General features: G+C 45.0%; 1 protein-coding gene across 2 annotated transcripts; it reads left to right on the plus strand.

Moving 5' to 3' along the window:
- Nucleotides 1-223: 223 nt before the first annotated feature.
- LOC109880066 (transcription factor Sp4) lies at nucleotides 224-21,877 on the plus strand. 2 transcript variants are annotated; one of them, XM_020472296.2, is made up of 14 exons: nucleotides 224-783; nucleotides 1,150-1,220; nucleotides 3,684-3,761; nucleotides 7,591-7,884; nucleotides 8,538-8,710; nucleotides 9,992-10,502; nucleotides 10,688-10,762; nucleotides 14,358-14,435; nucleotides 14,533-14,613; nucleotides 14,882-15,146; nucleotides 15,663-15,861; nucleotides 15,954-16,021; nucleotides 18,782-18,913; nucleotides 20,607-21,877. In XM_020472296.2, exons 1-14 carry the CDS (start codon nucleotides 777-779, stop codon nucleotides 20,879-20,881), a joined length of 2,307 nt encoding a protein of 768 aa, XP_020327885.2. In that variant the 5' UTR covers nucleotides 224-776; the 3' UTR covers nucleotides 20,882-21,877. The 2 variants fall into 2 exon arrangements, with proteins under 2 accessions (XP_020327885.2, XP_031644872.1); XM_031789012.1 differs by lacking the exons at nucleotides 224-783; nucleotides 1,150-1,220 and adding an exon at nucleotides 3,035-3,425.
- The last annotated feature ends 1,449 nt before the right edge of the window (nucleotides 21,878-23,326 follow it).

Raw genomic sequence — 23,326 nt, forward strand, 5'->3', positions numbered from 1 at the left:
ATTTTAAGAAGAACAATTTTAGAAATAGGCGGGGTTTATGACTGTGTGGCTGTGTTAACTAGTGACGAGCCAACCCAGCTGACCGCAAAGCAGGCTGGAAGATGTAGTCTCCGCCGCCATAACACATTTTGAAGGCGAGGCTTCGCCAAATACAACTCCCATCTCAACCCTCGCAGACCGAGTATGCCATCCAATCTGAATATGTGGGAGGAGCACACCGCCCACAAAAAGCCACAGATATCTATCTGTCTCCAGATGCAATTATACAGTGCAACTATAAAGAATGGACATAAAATAGTGCTATTTATAAGGGGTGTTTTTGCATGAAGATCGTTGGAAAGTCTTGTTCTAGGCTACTTAGCGACAGAAACAGCAGCGGCAGAAAGAGAGGCGAGAGAGAGAGGGGTGTTGGGTAAATGAAAGTGGGTGGGCCTAACGCGAACACACACACTACCAACTTCGATCAGGATACATTTATGCAAACACTTGATTTTTCTTCTTCCGTTAATAGAATTTTACGCGCGACGGTCGTTAAAGTGTGTTTTCGGTTGGTTTTGAGGGGCTTCGGGCGCGGACAACGGACTCTTCCCCGTTATAACGGGAGGTTTGATTGTTGCTCGAGCTTGGTACCGCCCTTCCTGGCGGGTGGGTGGTTTCGGTGCTAACCGGAGCGACGCCACAGCGCGAGCCATTCGCGGAGAAAATAGGCCGTCCTTCCCCGGTGCTTCAGCCGGCCTTTCTCCCGTAGCCTCTCCTCTCCGGTTTATGAATGCGTTATGAGTGGTAGGTACCCTCCCCCTCTCTTGTCCGTCTCCACCCTCTCTCCCTCTCTTTCTGCGCACGTAGCCTGCCTGATATCCAGAATAACCCTTTGAGGAAATAGCGTTATCCTAAATAAGAGACAATAGCCTACATGTTTCATTGTAATACAGTCTCTAATAAGGTTCCGATCACTGCATATGCCTTTAGGGCCAGGAGTTTAACCATATGGTGCAACTACACTGTTATAAAACCACGTGCAGGGAAATAACGGCATCGTATATCCCTTCACTCACAGTGTTATTGATAAAGGTGATCACTGATCACTCAGTCCTCGAGTGACAGTCTTTTGATTGTTGATCAAGTATTGTCTGATTTGATGGTTCTCAGATCAGAAGACTGAAGTGTCAGGATCAGAAGAAGGGAAACCAGGCAAGAAAGGCAAACGTTCCGGATCACAGGTAGACTGGACCCCGCCCCCAGACACATACACACCACTTCCGGGTTCTGTATAGAGGCCAAGTTCAGAGGATTGCACAATGTCTTTCAACACCAATAATGGACTTGTGTCTTTGCCTCAATGTCTATGAGATATGCATATTACTGTATAAGAGTGAATATGTATTTTATACTTTTTCTGAGCATTTCCGTAGCATGTGGCAGGGTTTGACTCTAGTGTTGATGTAGACTTCTGTAGCTTCTGTGAAAAAATAACACTAGCTGTCTCTACAGACAGATTTCTAGGTGTGCTGTGCATGTGTGTGACATTAAATATTTGCCCACGACCTAGTTCCTTTTCTCTGAGAGAGAGAGAGAGTGAGAGGGCGGAGAGAGAGAGAGGGAGGGCGGAGAGAGAGAGTGAGAGGGCTGAGAGAGAGAGTGAGAAGGCGGAGAGAGAGAGAGGGAGGCTTCTCTTCCGCTGTTCTGAGAGAACAGAGAAATGTGGCTCTCACACCCACACACTCACTTCCTGTTATACTACCCACTTCTATTCCCTATTGCTCTCTACTGTCTCTGTCTCTTCTCTCTCTACTGTCTCTACTGTCTCTTCTCTCTCTCTGTCTCTTCTCTCTACTGTCTCTGTCTCCTCTCTCTACTGTCTCTGTCTCCTCTCTCTCTGTCTCTTCTCTCTCTCTGTCTCTTCTCTCTCTGTCTCTTCTCTCTACTGTCTCTGTCTCTTCTCTGTCTCTTCTCTCTCTACTGTCTCTGTCTCTTCTCTCTCTCTCTCTGTCTCTTCTCTCTCTACTGTCTCTGTCTCTTCTCTCTCTCTGTCTCTTCTCTCTACTGTCTCTGTCTCTTCTCTGTCTCTTCTCTCTCTACTGTCTCTCTCTTCTCTCTCTCTCTGTCTCTTCTCTCCATACTGTCTCTGTCTCTTCTCTCTACTGTCTCTGTCTCTTCTCTCTACTGTCTCTGTCTCTTCTCTCTACTGTCTCTGTCTCTTCTCTCTACTGTCTCTGTCTCTTCTCTCTACTGTCTCTGTCTCTTCTCTCTACTGTCTCTGTCTTTCTCTCTCTACTGTCTCTGTCTCTTCTCTCTCTCTCTCTGTCTCTTCTGTCTCTACTGTCTCTTCTCTCTCTCTGTCTCTTCTCTCTCTACTGTCTCTGTCTCTTCTGTCTGTCTCTTCTCTCTACTGTCTCTTCTCTCTCTCTCTGTCTCTTCTGTCTCTACTGTCTCTTCTCTCTCTCTGTCTCTTCTCTCTCTACTGTCTCTGTCTCTTCTCTCTCTCTCTCTCTGTCTCTTCTCTCTCTACTGTCTCTGTCTCTTCTGTCTGTCTCTTCTCTCTACTGTCTCTGTCTTTTCTCTCTCTGTCTCTTCTCTCTACTGTCTCTGTCTCTTCTCTCTCTCTCTCTGTCTCTTCTCTCTCTACTGTCTCTGTCTCTTCTGTCTGTCTCTTCTCTACTGTCTCTGTCTTTTCTCTCTCTGTCTCTTCTCTCTACTGTCTCTGTCTCTTCTCTCTACTGTCTCTGTCTTTTCTCTCTCTGTCTCTTCTCTCTACTGTCTCTGTCTCTTCTCTTTCTGTCTCTTCTCTCTCTCTGTCTCTCTCTGTCTCTTCTCTCTCTGTGTCTCTCTCAATTCAATTTAAGGGCTTTATTGGCATGGGAAACATATGTTTACGTTGCCAAAGCAAGTGAAATAGATAATAAACAAGTGTTTGTTCTTCACTGGTTGCCCTTTTATTGTGGAAAGAGGTCACATATTGCTGCTGTGATGGCACGCTGTGGTATTTCACCTAGTAGATATGGGAGTTTATCAAAATTGGATTTGTTTTTGAATTCTTTGTGGGTCTGTGTAATTCATCTCATTTTGTTGGCAGTGTGCACATAGCCTGTCTTCTCTTGAGAGTCAGGTCTACCTTTCTCAATAGCTGTACATAGTCTGTACATAGTCAAAGATTTCCTTAAATTTGGGTCAGTCACTGTGGTCAGGTATTCTGCCACCATGTACTCTCTGATTAGGGCCAGAAATCATTCCAGTTTGCAAAGTTTTTTTGGTTAATTCTTTACAATGTAATTCTCTTTTTGTTTCTCATGATTTGGTTGGGTCTAATTGTGTTGCTGTCCTGGGGCTCTGTGGGGTCTATTTGTCTTTGTGAACAAAGGACCAGCTTGCTGAGGGGACTCTTCTCCAGGTTCATGTCCCTGTAGGTGATGGCTTTGTTATGGAAGGTTTGGGAATCACTTCCTTTGTAATTCTTTGTAGAATTTTACAGCTATTTTCTGGATGTTGATCTCTCTCTCTGTCTCTCTCTGTCTCTCTCTCTGTCTCTCTCTGTCTCTCTCTGTCTCTCTCTTTCTCTCTCTCTGTCTCTCTCTCTCTCTCTCTCTCTCTCTGTCAATCTTTGTATGTTCTCTGTGTATGAATGTGCGTTCTATTTGTTAATTCCTCCTTATCTCTCTCTCGGTGTGTGTGTGTGTTCTCCCTAGGATTCCCAGACGTCTCCTCTAGCCCTGCTGGCTGCAACCTGCAGTAAGATAGGAGTTCAGGGAGGAGTGGAGGGACAGGTGGTTAAATGCATGATAATAATATTTGTATTGAATATGTACAGTGCCTTCAGAGAGTATTCATTCCCCTTGATTTATTCCACATTCTGTTGTGTTACAGCCTCACTTCAAAATGCATTTAATTGACTTGTTTTCTCACCCAATCTACACACAGTACCCCATAATGACATCACAATACCCCATAATAACATCACAATATCCCATAATGACATCACAATACCCCATAATGACAATGTTTTTAGAAATGTTTGCAAATGTATAGAAAGTGAAATACATAAAAATCTAATTTACATACATGTTAGAATCACCTTTGGCAGCAATTACAGCTGTGAGTCTTTCTGGGTAAGTCTATAAGAGCGATTACAGCTGTGAGTCTTTCTGGGTAAGTCTCTAAGAGTGATTACAGCTGTGAGTCTTTCTGGGTAAGTCTCTAAGAGCGATTACAGCTGTGAGTCTTTCTGGGTAAGTCTCTAAGAGTGATTACAGCTGTGAGTCTTTCTGGGTAAGTCTCTAAGAGTGATTACAGCTGTGAGTCTTTCTAGGTGGGTCTCTAAGAGTGATTACAGCTGTGAGTCTTTCTGGGTAAGTCTCAAAGAGTGATTACAGCTGTGAGTCTTTCTGGGTAAGTCTCTAAGAGTGATTACAGCTGTGAGTCTTTCTGGGTAAGTCTCTAAGAGTGATTACAGCTGTGAGTCTTTCTAGGTGGGTCTCTAAGAGCGATTACAGCTGTGAGTCTTTCTAGGTGGGTCTCTAAGAGCGATTACAGCTGTGAGTCTTTCTGGGTAAGTCTCTAAGAGTGATTACAGCTGTGAGTCTTTCTGGGTAAGTCTCTAAGAGCGATTACAGCTGTGAGTCTTTCTGGGTAAGTCTCTAAGAGTGATTACAGCTGTGAGTCTTTCTGGGTAAGTCTATAAGAGCGATTACAGCTGTGAGTCTTTCTGGGTAAGTCTCTAAGAGTGATTACAGCTGTGAGTCTTTCTGGGTAAGTCTCTAAGAGCGATTACAGCTGTGAGTCTTTCTGGGTAAGTCTCTAAGAGTGATTACAGCTGTGAGTCTTTCTGGGTAAGTCTCTAAGAGTGATTACAGCTGTGAGTCTTTCTAGGTGGGTCTCTAAGAGTGATTACAGCTGTGAGTCTTTCTGGGTAAGTCTCTAAGAGTGATTACAGCTGTGAGTCTTTCTGGGTAAGTCTCTAAGAGTGATTACAGCTGTGAGTCTTTCTGGGTAAGTCTCTAAGAGTGATTACAGCTGTGAGTCTTTCTAGGTGGGTCTCTAAGAGCGATTACAGCTGTGAGACTTTCTAGGTGGGTCTCTAAGAGCGATTACAGCTGTGAGTCTTTCTGGGTAAGTCTCTAAGAGCGATTACAGCTGTGAGTCTTTCTGGGTAAGTCTCTAAGAGTGATTACAGCTGTGAGTCTTTCTGGGTAAGTCTATAAGAGCGATTACAGCTGTGAGTCTTTCTGGGTAAGTCTCTAAGAGTGATTACAGCTGTGAGTCTTTCTAGGTGGGTCTCTAAGAGCGATTACAGCTGTGAGTCTTTCTAGGTGGGTCTCTAAGAGCGATTACAGCTGTGAGTCTTTCTAGGTGGGTCTCTAAGAGTGATTACAGCTGTGAGGCTTTCTAGGTGGGTCTCTAAGAGCGATTACAGCTGTGAGTCTTTCTAGGTGGGTCTCTAAGAGTGATTACAGCAGTGAGTCTTTCTAGGTGGGTCTCTAAGAGTGATTACAGCTGTGAGTCTTTCTAGGTGGGTCTCTAAGAGCGATTACAGCTGTGAGTCTTTCTAGGTGGGTCTCTAAGAGCGATTACAGCTGTGAGTCTTTCTAGGTGGGTCTCTAAGAGCTTTGCCCACCTGAAGTGGGAAATATTTACCCATTATTCTTCAAAACATTATTCAAGCTCTGTCAAATTGGTTGTTGATCATTGCTAGACGACCATTTTTTTTGTCTTGCCATATATTTTCAGCAGAGTTAAGTCAAAACTGTAACTCGGCCACTCAAGAACATTCACTGTCTTCTTGGTAAGCAAGTGTAGATTTGGCCTTGTGTTTTAGGTTATTGTCCTGCTGAAAAGTGAATTCATCTCCCAGTGTCTGTTGGGAAGTAGACTGAACCAGGTTTTCCTCTAGGAGTTTGCCTGTGCTTAGCTCTATTACATTCATTTCTTTATCCTGAAATACTCCCCAGTCCTTGACGATTACAAGCATACCCATAACATGATGCAGCCACCACTATGCTTCAACATTTGGAGAGTGGTACTCAGTAATGTGTGTGTTGGGTTTGCCCAAAACAAAACACTTTGTATTCAGGAAAAAACAGTGAATTGCTTTGCCACATTTCCTGCAGTAATTACTTTAGTGCAATGTTGCAAACAGGATGCATGTTTTGGAATATTTTTGCTCTGTACAGGTTTCCTTCTTCACTCTGTCAATTAGGTTAGTGTTGTGGAGTAACTACAATGTTGTTGATCCATCCCCAGTTTTCTATCACAGCCATTAAACGGTGTAACTGTTTTAAAGTCACCTTTGACCTCATGGTGAAATCCCGGAGCAGTTTCTTCCCTATCCTGCAACTGAGTTAGGAAGGACACCTGTATCTTTGTAGTGACTGGGTGTATTGATACACCATCCAGAGCTTAATTAATAACTTCACTATGCTCAAAGGGGTATTCAATGTCTGCTTTTTAAATGTTTACCCATCTAGCAATAGGAGCCCTTCTTTGTGAGGCATTAGAAAACCTCCCTGGTCTTTGTGGTTGAATCTGTGTTTGAAATTCACTGTTTGACTGAGGGACCTTATAGATGTATGTGTGGGGTACAGAGATGAGGTAGTCATTCAAAAATCATTATTGCACACACAGTGATACCATGCAACTAATGTGACCTATTAAGCAAATGTGTACTCCTGAACTTATTTAGGCTTGCCTTAACAAAGATATTGAATACTTATTGACTCAAGACATTTCAGATTTTTTTATGAATTTGTAAACATTTTGAAAAACAATTCCACTTTGACATTACGGGGTATTGTGACAAAAAATCTTAATTGAATGAATTTTTAATTCAGGCTGTAACATAACAAAATATTGAAAAGGTCAAAGGGCGTGAATACAAGTCGTACTTGTTGTTGGAAATGTAAGGTCTATAACTGTACTTGTTGCTGTCGTACTTGTTGTTGGAAATGTAAGGTCTATAACTGTCCTTGTTGCTGTCATACTCGTTGTTGGAAATGTAAGGTCTATAACTGTCCTTGTTGCTGTCGTACTCGTTGTTGGAAATGTAAGGTCTATAACTGTCCTTGTTGCTGTCGTACTTGTTGTTGGAAATGTAAGGTCTATAACTGTACTTGTTGCTGTCGTACTTGTTGTTGGAAATGTAAGGTCTATAACTGTCCTTGTTGCTGTCGTACTTGTTGTTGGAAATGTAAGGTCTATAACTGTCCTTGTTGCTGTCGTACTTGTTGTTGGAAATGTAAGGTCTATAACTGTGCTTGTTGCTGTCGTACTCGTTGTTGGAAATGTAAGGTCTATAACTGTACTTGTTGCTGTCGTACTCGTTGTTGGAAATGTAAGGTCTATAACTGTACTTGTTGCTGTCGTACTTGTTGTTGGAAATGTAAGGTCTATAATAATAATAAACTATAAAGGCTCTTACATGCGAACAAGTTCCAAGGCATTATAATGCAGACTTTCAGTGTCTCTGTGTTGAATGGGCTTCCGGCTGCAGGGGGGCCAGATACATCTAGACCCGGGAATCAGACTCCCTACTTTAGTACCTTTTTGTTCAATGACGTTTTCTTATTCTTTTATTTATGGTTTATGTATGTTTATTTGCAGGTGCAGGGTGGACAGTTCCAGGGTCATATAGTTGTCGACGCAGCAGGTAATCAGACTCTGGTTCAGCAGCAGATGGAACTGGTTCCTGCCCAGTTCACTGGAAACGGCTGGCAGATCATCACTACTGCTCCCCAAATGGCCAAGGACACTGCCAATCAACCCGTCGCCGTGACGCTGGCCACCACTTCAGCCAATGACAGTGCTCCGGCAGGCCGTAAGATGAAGGCTGTGGGCGGGACTAACACCGTAGCAGCCAATCAGCAGGTGCAGCAGCAGCAGTTCCAGATCATCCAGGTGTGTGTGCGCGCGCGTGAGTGTATAGAATGGAATGTTAGGGCCTCCCGGGTGGCGCAGTGGTTAAGGGCTAGCTGTGCCACCAGAGACTCTGGGTTCGTGCCCAGGCTCTGCCGCGACCGGGAGGTCCGCGGGGCGACGCACAATTGGCCTAGCGTCGTCCGGGTTAGGGAGGGTTTGGCCGGTAGGGATATCCTTGTCTTGTCGCGCACCAGCGGCTCCTGTGGCGGGCCGGGCTCAGTGCATGCTAACCAGGTCGCCAGGTGCACGGTGTTTCCTCCGACACATTGGTGCGGCTGGCTTCAGTGTTGGATGCGCGCTGTGTTAAGAAGCAGTGCGGCTTGGTTGGGTGAGGACACATGACTTTCGACCTTCGTCTCTCCCGAGCCCGTACGGGAGTTGTAGCACTGAGACAAGATAGTAGCTACAAACAATTGGATACTACGAACTTTGGGAGAAAAAGAAGGCCAACATTTTTTTTTTAAAGAAGGGAATGTTGTCTGACTGAGAATTCTTGTCTTTTTATAATTGTCTTTTTCTTAGACATGTGTGGTGGATTACTATGTGTTGTACTATATCTGTGTTAGTGTTCAGAACATGCCCACCTAATGCCACTGTTTTTATGTCATGTTAATGTTTTGGTCCCTGTCCAGGTGCAAAACATGCCGTCGTCTGGGGGTGGGGTCCAATACCAGGTGATCCCCCATCTGCAGACGGCCGATGGCCAACAGATCCACATCAGCCCCCAGACTGCATCCCTGGGGGGCCAACAGATCCACATCAGCCCCCAGACTGCATCCCTGGGCGGGCAGCACATTCACATCAGGTGGGTGGCAGCTGGTTTAGTGCAGTGGTTCTCAAAACTCTCCTCAGGGACCCCCAGATGTTTCACATGTATGTTGTAGCCCTGAACGAACTCGCCTGATTCACTTGGTCAACTCACCTGATTCACCTGGTCAACTCACCTGATTCACCTGGTCAACCCTCCTGATGCACCTGGTCAACCCTCCTGATGCACCTAGTCAAGGGCTTGATGATTAGTTGACCAGTTTAATCAGGTGAGCTAGCTGTGGAATAGTTAAAATACATGGAGCGGCTGAGGGTCCCTGAGTCGAGGTTTGAAAATCCCTGGTCTAGAGGTTAGAGAGGTGGTAGACAGGCGGTCTAGAGGTTAGAGAGGTAGTAGACAGGTGGTCTAGAGGTTAGAGAGGTGGTCTAGAGGTTAGAGAGCTGGTAGACAGGTGGTCTAGAGGTTAGAGAGGTGGTCTAGAGGTTAGACAGGTTGTCTAGAGGTTAGACAGATGGTCTAGAGGTTAGAGAGATGGTAGATAGGTGGTAGATAGGCGGTCTAGAGGTTAGACAGGCAGTCTAGAGGTTAGAGAGATGGTAGACAGGTGGTCTAGAGGTTGGACAGGTGGTCTGGAGGTTAGAGAGGCCGTCTGGAGGTTAGAGAGGCGGTCTGGAGGTTAGAGAGGCGGTCTGGAGGTTAGAGAGGAGGTCTAGAGGTTAGAGAGGAGGTCTAGAGGTTAGAGAGGCGGTCTAGAGGTTAGACAGGCGGTCTAGAGTTTAGACAGGTGGTAGACAGGCGGTCTAGAGGTTAGACAGGCAGTCTAGAGGTTAGAAAGTTGGTCTAGAGGTTAGAGAGGTGGTAGACAGGTGGTCTATAGGTTAAAAAGGTTGTCTAGAGGTTAGACAGGCGGTCTAGAGGTTAGAGAGGTTGTAGACAGGTGGTCTAGAGGTTAGAGAGGTGGTAGACAGGTGGTAGACAGGTGGTCTAGAGGTTAGAGAGGTGATAGACAGGCGGTCTAGAGGGTAGACAGGTGGTCTAGAGGTTAGACAGGTGGTCTAGAGGTTAGAGAGGCGGTCTAGAGGTTAGAGAGGCGGTCTAGAGGTTAGACAGGCGGTCTAGAGGTTAGACAGGCGGTCTAGAGGTTAGACAGGTGGTAGACAGGCGGTCTAGAGGTTAGACAGGCGGTCTAGAGGTTAGACAGGTGGTAGACAGGCGGTCTAGAGGTTAGACAGGCGGTCTAGAGGTTAGACAGGCGCTTTGGGCCATAAAAAAAACCTTTTTAGATGGAAACAGATAAAGTTATTCTATTCTATTCAGTCCGGCCCAGGGGGGTCTACCAGAGCAGGTCCAGCTGATCCAGAACCAATCCCAGACCCAGGCAATCCTACAGCCAGCCAATCAGCAAGCCATCCTCACTAGTTCAGCCAATCAGACGTTGCAGCTTCGTTCCGCCCAGTCCTTCCCGTTGCAGATGCAGACCTTACAGGGCTCCCAGACCCAGGTCATGACTACAGTACCCATAAACATCGGCGGTATGACCCTCGCCCTGCCGGTCATGAATAATTTAGCAGGGAGCGGAGCCGTGCAGCTTGTCCAATCAGCCGATGGCAGCTTTACCGTAGCTAACGGCAACCAGCTTGTAACGACAACTGCAGCGGCGGTGTCCGGGGCAGTTACTGTTACCGGGTCGTCTGGTGGTACTATAACAACTGTTGCCGGGGGGGATGGAGCGTCGACAGACGGAACACAGCTGAGTTCTGTAGCCGGGTCGGACGGAGGTACGGAGAGAGACACACAGAACCAACCCAGCGAACAGGACTCTCAGATGGTATGTGTGTTTGTGTGACTAAACATCTGTGATGTAAAGGTATTTATTGATTGATTGTTTGGTTGATTAATGAATGCATTGATTGGTTGATTAATGAATGCATTGATTGGTTGATTGATTGTTTGGTTGATTCATTAATGTATTGATTGGTTGATTAGTTGTTTGGTTGGTTGCTTGATTGACAGGTCCAGAGCCAGGCCAACGGACTGCAGGTCCAATCAGATCCTCCAGGGACCATCCAGCAGGTCATCGTGGGACAGGTGGGTTCTACTCCTCTTATTTGACCTTTAACCTTCTATTTTACTTTATTCTACTCTATTCTACTCTATTCTATTCTTCTCTACTCTATTCTCTATTCTACTCTACTATATTCTACTCTATTCTACTCTACTATATTCTACTCTATTCTACTCTACTATATTCTATTCTACTCTGCTCTATTCTACTCTATTCTATTCAAGTATGATATGGGAATATACTATAATAAATTATATTCTAAGTAGTTGTTATTATCAAATCAAATCAAATCAAATTTATTTATATAGCCCTTCGTACATCAGCTGATATCTCAAAGTGCTGTACAGAAACCCAGCCTAAAACCCCAAACAGCAAGCAATGCAGGTGTAGAAGCACGGTGGCTAGGAAAAACTCCCTAGAAAGGCCAATACCTAGGAAGAAACCTAGAGAGGAACCAGGCTATGTGGGGTGGCCAGTCCTCTTCTGGCTGTGCCGGGTGGAGATTATAACAGAACATGGCCAAGATGTTCAAATGTTCATAAATGACCAGCATGGTCGAATAATAATAAGGCAGAACAGTTGAAACTGGAGCAGCAGCACAGTCAGGTGGAAGTTGAAACTGGAGCAGCAGCATGGCCAGGTGGACTGGGGACAGCAAGGAGTCATCATGTCAGGTAGTCCTGGGGCATGGTCCTAGGGCTCAGGTCAGTTGAAACTGGAACAGCAGCATGGCCAGGTGGACTGGGGACAGCAAGGAGTCATCATGTCAGGTAGTCCTGGGGCATGGTCCTAGGGCTCAGGTCCTCCGAGAGAGAGAAAGAAAGAGAGAAGGAGAGAATTAGAGAACGCACACTTAGATTCACACAGGACACCGAATAGGACAGGAGAAGTACTCCAGATATAACAAACTGACCCCAGCCCCCCGACACATAAACTACTGCAGCATAAATACTGGAGGCTGAGACAGGAGGGGTCAGGAGACACTGTGGCCCCATCCGAGGACACCCCCGGACAGGGCCAAACAGGAAGGATATAACCCCACCCACTTTGCCAAAGCACAGCCCCCACACCACTAGAGGGATATCTTCAACCACCAACTTACCATCCTGAGACAAGGCTGAGTATAGCCCACAAAGATCTCCGCCACGGCACAACCCAAGGGGGGGGCGCCAACCCAGACAGGATGACCACAACAGTGAATCAACCCACTCAGGTGACGCACCCCCTCCAGGGACGGCATGAGAGAGCCCCAGCAAGCCAGTGACTCAGCCCCTGAATAGGGTTAGAGGCAGAGAATCCCGGTGGAAAGAGGGGAACAGGCCAGGCAGAGACAGCAAGGGCGGTTCGTTGCTCCAGAGCCTTTCCGTTCACCTTCCCACTCCTGGGCCAGACTACACTCAATCATATGACCCACTGAAGAGATGAGTCTTCAGTAAAGACTTAAAGGTTGAGACCGAGTTTGCGTCTCTGACATGGGTAGGCAGACCGTTCCATAAAAATGGAGCTCTATAGGAGAAAGCCCTGCCTCCAGCTGTTTGCTTAGAAATTCTAGGGACAATTAGGAGGCCTGCGTCTTGTGACCGTAGCGTACGTGTAGGTATGTACGGCAGGACCAAATCAGAGAGATAGGTAGGAGCAAGCCCATGTAATGCTTTGTAGGTTAGCAGTAAAACCTTGAAATCAGCCCTTGCTTTGACAGGAAGCCAGTGTAGAGAGGCTAGCACTGGAGTAATATGATAAAATTTTTTGGTTCTAGTCAGGATTCTAGCAGCCGTATTTAGCACTAACTGAAGTTTATTTAGTGCTTTATCCGGGTAGCCGGAAAATAGAGCATTGCAGTAGTCTAACCTAGAAGTGACAAAAGCATGGATGAATTTTTCTGCATCATTTTTGGACAGAAAGTTTCAGATTTTTGCAATGTTACGTAGATGGAAAAAAGCTGTCCTCGAAATGGTCTTGATATGTTCTTCAAAAGAGAGATCAGGGTCCAGAGTAACGCCGAGGTCCTTCACAGTTTTATTTGAGACGACTGTACAACCATTAAGATTAATTGTCAGATTCAACAGAAGATCTCTTTGTTTCTTGGGACCTAGAACAAGCATCTCTGTTTTGTCCGAGTTTAATAGTAGAAAGTTTGCAGCCATCCACTTCCTTATGTCTGAAACACATGCTTCTAGCGAGGGCAATTTTGGGGCTTCACCATGTTTCATTGAAATGTACAGCTGTGTGTCATCCGCATAGCAGTGAAAGTTTACATTATGTTTTCGAATAACATCCCCAAGAGGTAAAATATATAGTGAAAACAATAGTGGTCCTAAAACGGAAGCTTGAGGAACACCGAAATTTACAGTTGATTTGTCAGAGGACAAACCATTCACAGAGACAAACTGATATCTTTCCGACAGATAAGATCTAAACCAGGCCAGAACTTGTCCGTGTAGACCAATTTGGGTTTCCAATCTCTCCAAAAGAATGTGGTGATCGATGGTATCAAAAGCAGCACTAAGGTCTAGGAGCACGAGGACAGATGCAGAGCCTCGGTCCGATGCCATTAAAATGTCATTTACCACCTTCACAAGTGCCGTCTCAGTGCTATGATGGGGTCTAAAACCAGACTGAAGCATTTCGTATACATTGTTTGTCTTCAGGAAGGCAGTGAGTTGCTGCGCAACAGCCTTCTCTAAAAATTTTGAGAGGAATGGAAGATTCGATATAGGCCGATAGTTTTTTATATTTTCTGGGTCAAGGTTTGGCTTTTTCAAGAGAGGCTTTATTACTGCCACTTTTAGTGAGTTTGGTACACATCCAGTGGATAGAGAGCCGTTTATTATGTTCAACATAGGAGGGCCAAGCACAGGAAGCAGCTCTTTCAGTAGTTTAGTTGGAATAGGGTCCAGTATGCAGCTTGAAAGTTTAGAGGCCTTGATTATTTTCATCATTGTGTCAAGAGATATAGTACTAAAACACTTGAGCGTCTCTCTTGATCCTAGGTCCTGGCAGAGTTGTGCAGACTCAGGACAACTGAGGTTTGGAGGAATACGCAGGTTTAAAGAGGAGTCCGTAATTTGCTTTCTAATAATCATAATCTTTTCCTCAAAGAAGTTCATGAATTTATCACTGCTAAAGTGAAAGTCATCCTCTCTTGGGGAATGCTGCTTTTTAGTTAGCTTTGCGACAGTATTAAAAAGGAATTTCGGATTGTTCTTATTTTCCTCAATTAAGTTAGAAAAATAGGATGATCGAGCAGCAGTAAGGGCTCTACGGTACTGCACGGTACCGTCCTTCCAAGCTAGTCGGAAGACTTCCAGTTTGGTGTGGCGCCATTTCCGTTCCAATTTTCTGGAAGCTTGCTTCAGAGCTCGGGTATTTTCTGTGTACCAGGGAGCTAGTTTCTTATGAGACATTTTTTTAGTTTTTAGGGGTGCAGCTGCATCTAGGGTATTGCGCAAGGTTAAATTGAGATCCTCAGTTAGGTGGTTAACTGATTTTTGTCCTCTGGCGTCCTTGGGTAGGCAGAGGGAGTCTGGAAGGGCATCAAGGAATCTTTGTGTTGTCTGTGAATTTATAGCATGACTTTTGATGTTCCTTGGTTGGGGTCTTGTCTTTATCATTGTCCAGATGGGCAACCAGTTGTTGCAGCAGATCCAGATTCAGCCACAGCAGATCACTCAGGCCCAGATCCAGCCACAGAACCAGGTAATACATACACACACACACACACACACACACACACACACACACACACACTGTGAATCCGCAGAAAGTGTGTAAACTCTGTGTTTGTTTCTACCAGTTCCAGGGCCAGCAGATCCAAACCTTTCAGTTAGGACCAGGCGGGACCCTACAGCCCATACAAGCCTTCCAGAACCAACAGGTAACTAGCCAGCTGCTCCCTCTTTTCTTTCTTAGTTGCTTGATTCCCACTCCTTTGTACCTGGGGATTTGAGGGATATTTTGGGGCAGTGAATTACGGACAAGATAAATAAATCTGAAAGCTTATTTTTCTTCTATCGTCAATGATTGTAATGTTTGTTCTATTGATTTGAATTGAATTTCTGAATGATTGTAATGTGTGTTGTATTGATTTTGAATTGAATTTCTGAATGATTGATATCCTATTTGTATTCATTGATTTCCTCCAGGTTCTGATCCGAACCCCAACCCTCTCTCCGTCGGGTCAGATCACGTGGCAGACCTTGCAGCTCCCCGGGGGAATGTCTGTGCCCCAGCAGCTGACCCTGGCCCCTGTGGGCGGGGGGGGATTCATGCAGCTGGGGGGGGCTCCCCTGACGCTGAGCGCAGCCCAGATCAACCCTGGGTCGGGGGTGCAGACAGTCAGCATTGCCGGGCTGGGCACCACTGGGGTACAGATGCAGGGGGTACCCCTCACCTTCACTGGACTACAGGGTAAAAACACAGAGAGAGACAGAGAGAGACAGAGACACACACAGAGAGAGACAGAGAGAGGGAGAGAGACAGAGACACACACACAGAGAGAGAGAGAGACAGAGACACACACAGAGAGAGAGAGTGAGACAGAGAGAGGGAGAGTGCCAGACAGACAGAGAGAGGGAGAGTGCCAGACAGACAGAGAGAGAGAGAGCCAGACAGACAGAGAGAGAGAGACAGGGAGAAACAGACAGAGACAGAGAGAGACAGGGAGAAACAGACAGAGAAAGAGAGAGACAGAGAGACAGACAGACAGGGTGTGTGTTGAGTGTTGTTCTTTATTTTCTGGGGGGGTTGGGAGCAGAGCTATAAAAAAATATATATTCTATTCCACCTTACTGTATTCCACCTTACTGTATTCCACCCTACTGTATTCCACCCTACTGTATTCCACCTTACTGTATTCCACCCTACTGTATTCCACCTTACTGTATTCCATTCTACTGTATTCTACTCCACTCTACACTCCACCAGGTCAGCCGCAGGGTCAGGAGGGAGGAGTTAAGGTCGAGCCATCCCCGGTGACGGTAACCGCGGGTAACGTTGCAGGGTCATCGCTTAGTCCAGACCAGATGGGTTCTGTCCAGAGTTCATCAGACCAGGAAGGACCGCCCAGCAAGAGGCTTCGCAGGGTGGCGTGCTCCTGTCCGAACTGTAGGGCCGGAGAGGGGAGGTACATGTGTATGCACACACACACTCATACGCACACACACTCATACACACTCTCACTCTCTATCTCTGACTGTGTGTGTGTGTATTTTGCAGGACCATTGGAGACCCATCTAAGAAGAAGCAGCATGTGTGTCACATGGAGGGCTGTGGAAAGGTCTACGGTAAGACCAGTCTGTACTGTGGAAAGGTTTACAGTAAGACCAGTCTGTAGTGTGGAAAGGTCTACGGTAAGACCCGTCTGTACTGTGGAAAGGTTTACGGTAAGACCAGTCTGTGCTGTGGAAAGGTTTACGGTAAGACCAGTCTGTACTGTGGAAAGGTTTACGGTAAGACCAGTCTGTACTGTGGAAAGGTTTACGGTAAGACCAGTCTATACTGTGGAAAGATTTACGGTAAGACCAGTCTGTACTTTGGAAAGGTTTACGGTAAGACCAGTCTATACTGTGGAAAGGTTTACGGTAAGACCAGTCTATACTGTGGAAAGGTTTACGGTAAGACCAGTCTGTACTGTGGAAAGGTTTACGGTAAGACCAGTCTATACTGTGGAAAGGTCTACGATAAGACCAGTCTGTACTGTGGAAAGTCTATGGTAAGACCAGTCTATACTGTGGAAAGGTCTACGGTAAGACCAGTCTGTACTGTGGAAAGTCTATGGTAAGACCAGTCTATACTGTGGAAAGGTCTACGGTAAGACCAGTCTGTACCGTGGAAAGGTCTACGGTAAGACCAGTCTGTACTGTGGAAAGTCTATGGTAAGACCAGTCTATACTGTGGAAAGGTTTACGGTAAGACCAGTCTGTACCGTGGAAAGGTCTACGGTAAGACCTTTCCACAGTACAGGGGGCCGGAACGTAATTCTAAATTATTTGTAGACCGCAAATTGACCACAAGAAGCCCAAACAGACTAAAACATAATAATTTCAAACATTGCTTACATTTATAGATGATGACCGCATGTCTCCATTATGTGGAGGAATAGTTGGAAACAGATTTCCTAAATGAGAATCACTTGGATCTGTTTTCCTGCTGTTTATACAGTCTTTTATGTCCAGCAGTGAAAATAAATATATACAGTGGGGCAAAAAAGTATTTAGTCAGCCACCGATTGTGCAAGTTCTCCCACTTAAAAATATGAGAGAGGCCTGTAATTTCCATCATAGGTACACTTCAATCAACTATGACAGACAAAATGAGAGAGAAAAAAATCCTGAAAATCACATTGTAGGATTTTTTATGAATTTATTTGCAAATTATGGTGGAAAATAAGTCTTTGGTCACCTACAAACAAGCAAGATTTCTGACTCTCACAGACCAGTAACTTCTTCTTTAAGAGGCTCCTCTGTCCTCCACTCATTACCTGTATTAATGGCACCTGTTTGAACTTGTTATCAGTATAAAAGACACCTGTCCACAACCTCAAACAGTCACACTCCAAACTCCACTATGGCCAAGACCAAAGAGCTGTCAAAGGACACCAGAAACAAAATTGTAGACCTGCACCAGGCTGGGAAGACTGAATCTGCAATAGGTAAGCAGCTTGGTTTGAAGAAATCAACTGTGGGAGCAATTATTAGGAAATGGAGGACATACAAGACCACTGATAATCTCCCTCGATCTGGGGCTCCACGCAAGATCTCACCCCATGGGGTCAAAATGATCACAAGAACGGTGAGCAAAAATCCCAGAACCACACGGGGGGACCTAGTGAATGACCTGCAGAGAGCTGGGACCAAAGTAACAAAGCCTACCATCAGTAACATACTGCGCCGCCAGGGACTCAAATCCTGCAGTGCCAGACGTGTCCCCCTGCTTAAGCCAGTACATGTCCAGGCCCATCTGAAGTTTGCTAGAGAGCATTTGGATGATCCAGAAGAAGATTGGGAGAATGTCATATGGTCAGATGAAACCAAAATAGAACTTTTTGGTAAAAACTCAACTCGTCGTGTTTGGAGGACAAAGAATGCTGAGTTGCATCCAAAGAACACCATACCTACTGTGAAGCATGGGGATGGAAACATCATGCTTTGGGGCTGTTTTTCTGCAAAGGGACCAGGACGACTGATCCGTGTAAAGGAAAGAATAAATGGGGCCATGTATCGTGAGATTTTGAGTGAAAACCTCCTTCCATCAGCAAGGGCATTGAAGATGAAACGTGGCTGGGTCTTTCAGCATGACAATGATCCCAAACACACCACCCGGGCAACGACGGAGTGGCTTTGTAAGAAGCATTTCAAGGTCCTGGAGTGGCCTAGCCAGTCTCCAGATCTCAACCCCATAGAAAATCTTTGGAGGGAGTTGAAAGTCCGTGTTGCCCAGCAACAGCCCCAAAACATCACTGCTCTAGAGGAGATCTGCATGGAGGAATGGGCCAAAATACCAGCAATAGTGTGTGAAAACCTTGTGAAGACTTACAGAAAACGTTTGACCTCTGTCATTTCCAACAAAGGGTATATAACGAAGTATTGAGATAAACTTTTATTATTGACCAAATACTTATTTTCCACCATAATTTGCAAATAAATTAATTAAAAATCCTACAATGTGATTTTCTGGATTTTTTTTCTATAATTTTGTCTGTCATAGTTGAAGTGTACCTATGATGAAAATTACAGGCCTCTCATCTTTTTAAGTGGGAGAACTTGCACAATTGGTGGCTGACTAAATACTTTTTTGCCCCACTGTAAACCCACTGCCAGTTGGGAAACCCTGCTGTAGAAAAGAGACTTCCTAGTTTAAACTGTAGAAAATATAGATGTATCAGTCTATACTGTAGAAAATATAGATGTATCAGTCTATACTGTAGAAAATATAGATGTATCAGTCTATACTGTAGAAAATATAGATGTATCAGTCTATACTGTAGAAAATATAGATGTATCAGTCCATGAAGAAAAATAATGTCGTAATATTTGATCTATCAGGTAAGACCAGTCACCTGAGAGCTCACCTCCGCTGGCACACAGGAGAAAGACCCTTCGTCTGCAACTGGATCTTCTGTGGCAAGAGGTTCACACGCTCGGACGAACTGCAGAGACACAGACGGACACACACAGGTACACACACAGGGACACACACAGGGATACACACAGGGACACACACAGGTACACACACAGGGACACACACAGATACACACACAGGTACACACACAGGTACACACACATATGTCCTGTGTCCAATGGTCCCTCTAATTTGTTCCGGCACTGAGCAAATGTCAGATCTGCTGAGCACAAACTTGAACGCTGTGAAAAATTCTGTACAACTTTTGGTGAGCGGTTGAACACTGAGGCTGTTCCCGCTTTAAGTTACAGTAATACAGTAATACAGTAATAACAGTATTGCAGTAATAACAGTAATAACAGTATAGCAGTAATACAGTAATACAATAATAACAGTAATAACAGTAATAACAGTAATACAGTAATAACAGTAATAACAGTAATAACAGTAATAACAGTATAGCAGTAATACAGTAATACAGTAATACAGTAATAACAGTAATACAGTAATAACAGTAATAACAGTATAGCAGTAATACAGTAATACAGTAATACATTAATAACAGTAATACAGTAATAACAGTAATACAGTAATAACAGTAATACAGTAATAACAGTAATAACAGTATAGCAGTAATACAGTAATAACAGTATAGCAGTAATACAGTAATACAGTAATAACAGTAATACAGTAATAACAGTAATAACAGTAATACAGTAATAACAGTAATACAGTAATAACAGTAATACAGTAATACAGTAATAACAGTAATACAGTAATAACAGTAATAACAGTAATACAGTAATAACAGTAATACAGTAATAACAGTAATACAGTAATAACAGTAATAACAGTAATACAGTAATAACAGTAATACAGTAATACAGTAATAACATTATAGCAGTAATACAGTAATAACAGTAATAATAACAGTGGTCAAGTAGGCTGCTGTGGCTATCTGATCATAATGTAGGCCTACCAGAGTGGCCTACCATCACAAACAATGGAGAAAATGCATCCCGTAACATACACACACATATATATATATATATATATATATATATTTATTTATTTTTTAAATATATATTTTTATTTTACCCCCTTTTTTTCTTCCCAATTACGATCTTGTCTCATCGCTGCAACTCCCCAAGGGGTTTGGGAGGCGAAGGTCGAGTCATATGTCCTCCAAAACATGACCTTCTTAACACCCGCCCGCTTAACCCGGAAGCCAGCCGCACCAATGTGTCGGAGGAAACACTGTTTAACTGACGACGAAGTCAGCCTGCAGGCGCCCGGCCCGCCACAAGGAGTCGCTAGAGCGCGATGAGCCTAGTAAAGCCCCCCCCTTCTGCCAAACCCTTCCCTATCCCGGACAACGCTGGGCCAACTGTGCGCCGTCCTATGGGACTTCCGATCACGGTCGGGTTGTGATTCAGCCCGGGATCAAACCCAGGTCGGTAGTGCGACCTTAGACCGCTGCGCCACTTGGGAGGCCCATCCCATAACATTTTAACATGGAAATAGCTGTTCTGTCATTCAGCCTACAGTAGCAGCCAATGTTTGGTGTTCAATGTAGTCCTACATTCCATGAGACCTTTGAAATAAAACATGCAGGACTTGACATGAACCTGTTCATCCACTTGTCCTTCAGACAAGGTGACTGAACATGTTCTATGACGCAAGAAACCACTTTACAAAATAAAACGCATCATTGTTCCCATATAATTTGTCTTTCTCCACATCCTCCAGGAGAGAAGAGGTTTGAGTGTCCAGAGTGCAGTAAGCGTTTCATGCGTAGCGACCATCTCTCCAAACACATCAAAACCCACCTGAACAAGAAGGGAGGGGCTTCTCTCGCCATCATCACCACCGACGACATGGAAAATTCTAACCAGGGCTTAGGCTCCTCCCCTCGCATCGTAACTATGGCGACACTCTCCCAGGACTCCGCCCCCGCAACGCCAACGGCCTCCTCGCCGAATCAAATGGAGGGAGAAGAGGAGGAAGAGGAGGAGTTTGAGTAGTGACCACTTCCTGTGAAAGGAAGAAGCAGGGAGGGCTGACTTCCAGGTTGGTCTCCATGGTTACGCCGTGGCGGTCAGGTGGTAGATTATTTTTATTATTATTTATTTGTTTTTGAATCGGACTCAAAAAGAAGACAAATATGATTGACTGAAAATGACAAACAGACAGAGAAATCTGAATCTAAACTAATAATTGAGTCCAACAACAGTCTAAAGGTATGAATTTGTAGAATGGTGTTTAATAACAGAACAGAGGTCAGGAGAAAAGGCACATCTGAACTCGCACTCTATCCCCTATATAGTGTACTACTTTTGGCCAGAGCCTTCTGAGTAGTTTGTTATGTTAGGAAGAGGGTGTCATTTTGGATAGGTTTATTAGACTAGCACAAAACAGTTGTAAAACATCAAGAAGAGACATTGGATGTGTCCCAAATGGCCAGGGTAACATTTGGAACGCAACAATCTCTATGCACAAAGATGTTCTGTAACTATGGTGATGAGGATGAAACATGATATGTGGCGTGGTCTAGACTGTTGACAGACAGGTGAGAGGAGCTGGGGTGTGTGTGTGTGTGTGTGTGTGTGTGTGTTTCAACAGGACTATAGTTCTAGTAAAGAATATCTGATAGGCAGAAGAAAGACAATACAAGGAGGAATAGACTTCTAAAAGAGTAGAAATAAGCAGATTTATAAATGATGCATTCCTATAAAGAAACGCTTGGCATTTTAAATATTTGTTTCGATAAAACTACCAATCGAGCTTTCTTTCTCCCAACAGGCTGTTTACTGAAAGCAATACTATAAGACAATCCTAGTGAAACCATGTTTACATTAAAGAGAGGAAAAGGAAAGGTTTATTTTGGTATGAAACAGCCAGTCAGCTCACAGCGTTCAAGGTATACTGACGCCATCATACAACAGCGGCGTGACTTCCTGCTCGATGATGTCATATTGCTGAGTGCACCTTTTAAGATGTAGCTCTGCCAGGGTTGGTGGGGGGGGGGGGGGGGGGGGGGGTAGGACAGTGTCAGTAAGCAGCGCTTATGTCAAGTCACCGTCACCCCCCCCCCCCCCCCCCCTCAGACACTCAGAGCAGCAGATATTGTCACATCCCGTTAAGAATACAGCAGTGATGTGACTCAATCATCGGACCTTAATACATGTAGAAACTTGTAGAAAAGATCAATGTCTGAGATCAATGAGATTACATTCCAGTATTGAGACATATTCCAGATACACAACATGACCAAAAGTATGTGGACACCTGCTCGTCGAACATCTTGTTCCAAAACCATGGGCTTTAATATGGAGTTGGTCCCCCCTCTTTGCGGCTATAACAGCCTCCACTCTTCTGGGAAGGCTTTAATATGGAGTTGGTCCCCCCTCTTTGCGGCTATAACAGCCTCCACTCTTCTGGGAAGGCTTTAATATGGAGTTGGTCCCCCCTCTTTGCTGCTATAACAGCCTCCACTCTTCTGGGAAGGCTTTAATATGGAGTTGGTCCCCCCTCTTTGCGGCTATAACAGCCTCCACTCTTCTGGGAAGGCTTTCATATGGAGTTGGTCCCCCCTCTTTGCGGCTATAACAGCCTCCACTCTTCTGGGAAGGCATTAATATGGAGTTGGTCCCCCCTCTTTGCGGCTATAACAGCCTCCACTCTTCTGGGAAGGCTTTAATATGGAGTTGGTCCCCCCTCTTTGCGGCTATAACAGCCTCCACTCTTCTGGGAAGGCTTTCATATGGAGTTGGTCCCCCCTCTTTGCGGCTATAACAGCCTCCACTCTTCTGGGAAGGCTTTCATATGGAGTTGGTCCCCCCTCTTTGCGGCTATAACAGCCTCCACTCTTCTGGGAAGGCTTCCCACTAGATGTTGGAGCATCGCTGCGGGGACTTGCTTCCATTCAGCCACAAGAGCATTAGTGAGGTTGGGCGCTGATGTTGGGCGATTAGGCCTGGCTAGCAGTCGGCATTCCAAAGGTGTTCGATGGGGTTGAGGTCAGGGCTCTGTGCAGGGCAGTCAAGTTGGCGGTGCCGTTCTGTGAGTTTGTGTGGCCTACCACTTTGCCGCTGAGCCGTTGTTTCTCCTAGACGTTTCCATTTCACAATAACAGCACTTACAGTTGACCGGGGCAGCTCTAGCAGGGCAGAAATTTGACGAACTGACTTGTTGGAAAGGTAGCATCCTATGACAGTGCCGCCAACATTTGTCTATGGGAGATTGCATGGTTGTGTGCTCGATTTAATACACCTGTCAGCAACGGGTGTGGCTGAAATAGCCCGAATCCACCAATGTGAAGGGGTGTCCACATACTTTTGTACATATATAGTGCATCTATTAGTCCTATTTCAAGTCATTAGAGATAATCCATTAACAGTAACAGAGTTCCAGTGTGATTTGACGTTGGCGCTGCTTCCTCGGCATTGCGAAGGCCCCCTGTGTGTGAG

This window comes from Oncorhynchus kisutch, linkage group LG14 (assembly GCF_002021735.2).
Source record: "Oncorhynchus kisutch isolate 150728-3 linkage group LG14, Okis_V2, whole genome shotgun sequence".
Lineage (NCBI taxonomy): Eukaryota > Metazoa > Chordata > Actinopteri > Salmoniformes > Salmonidae > Oncorhynchus > Oncorhynchus kisutch.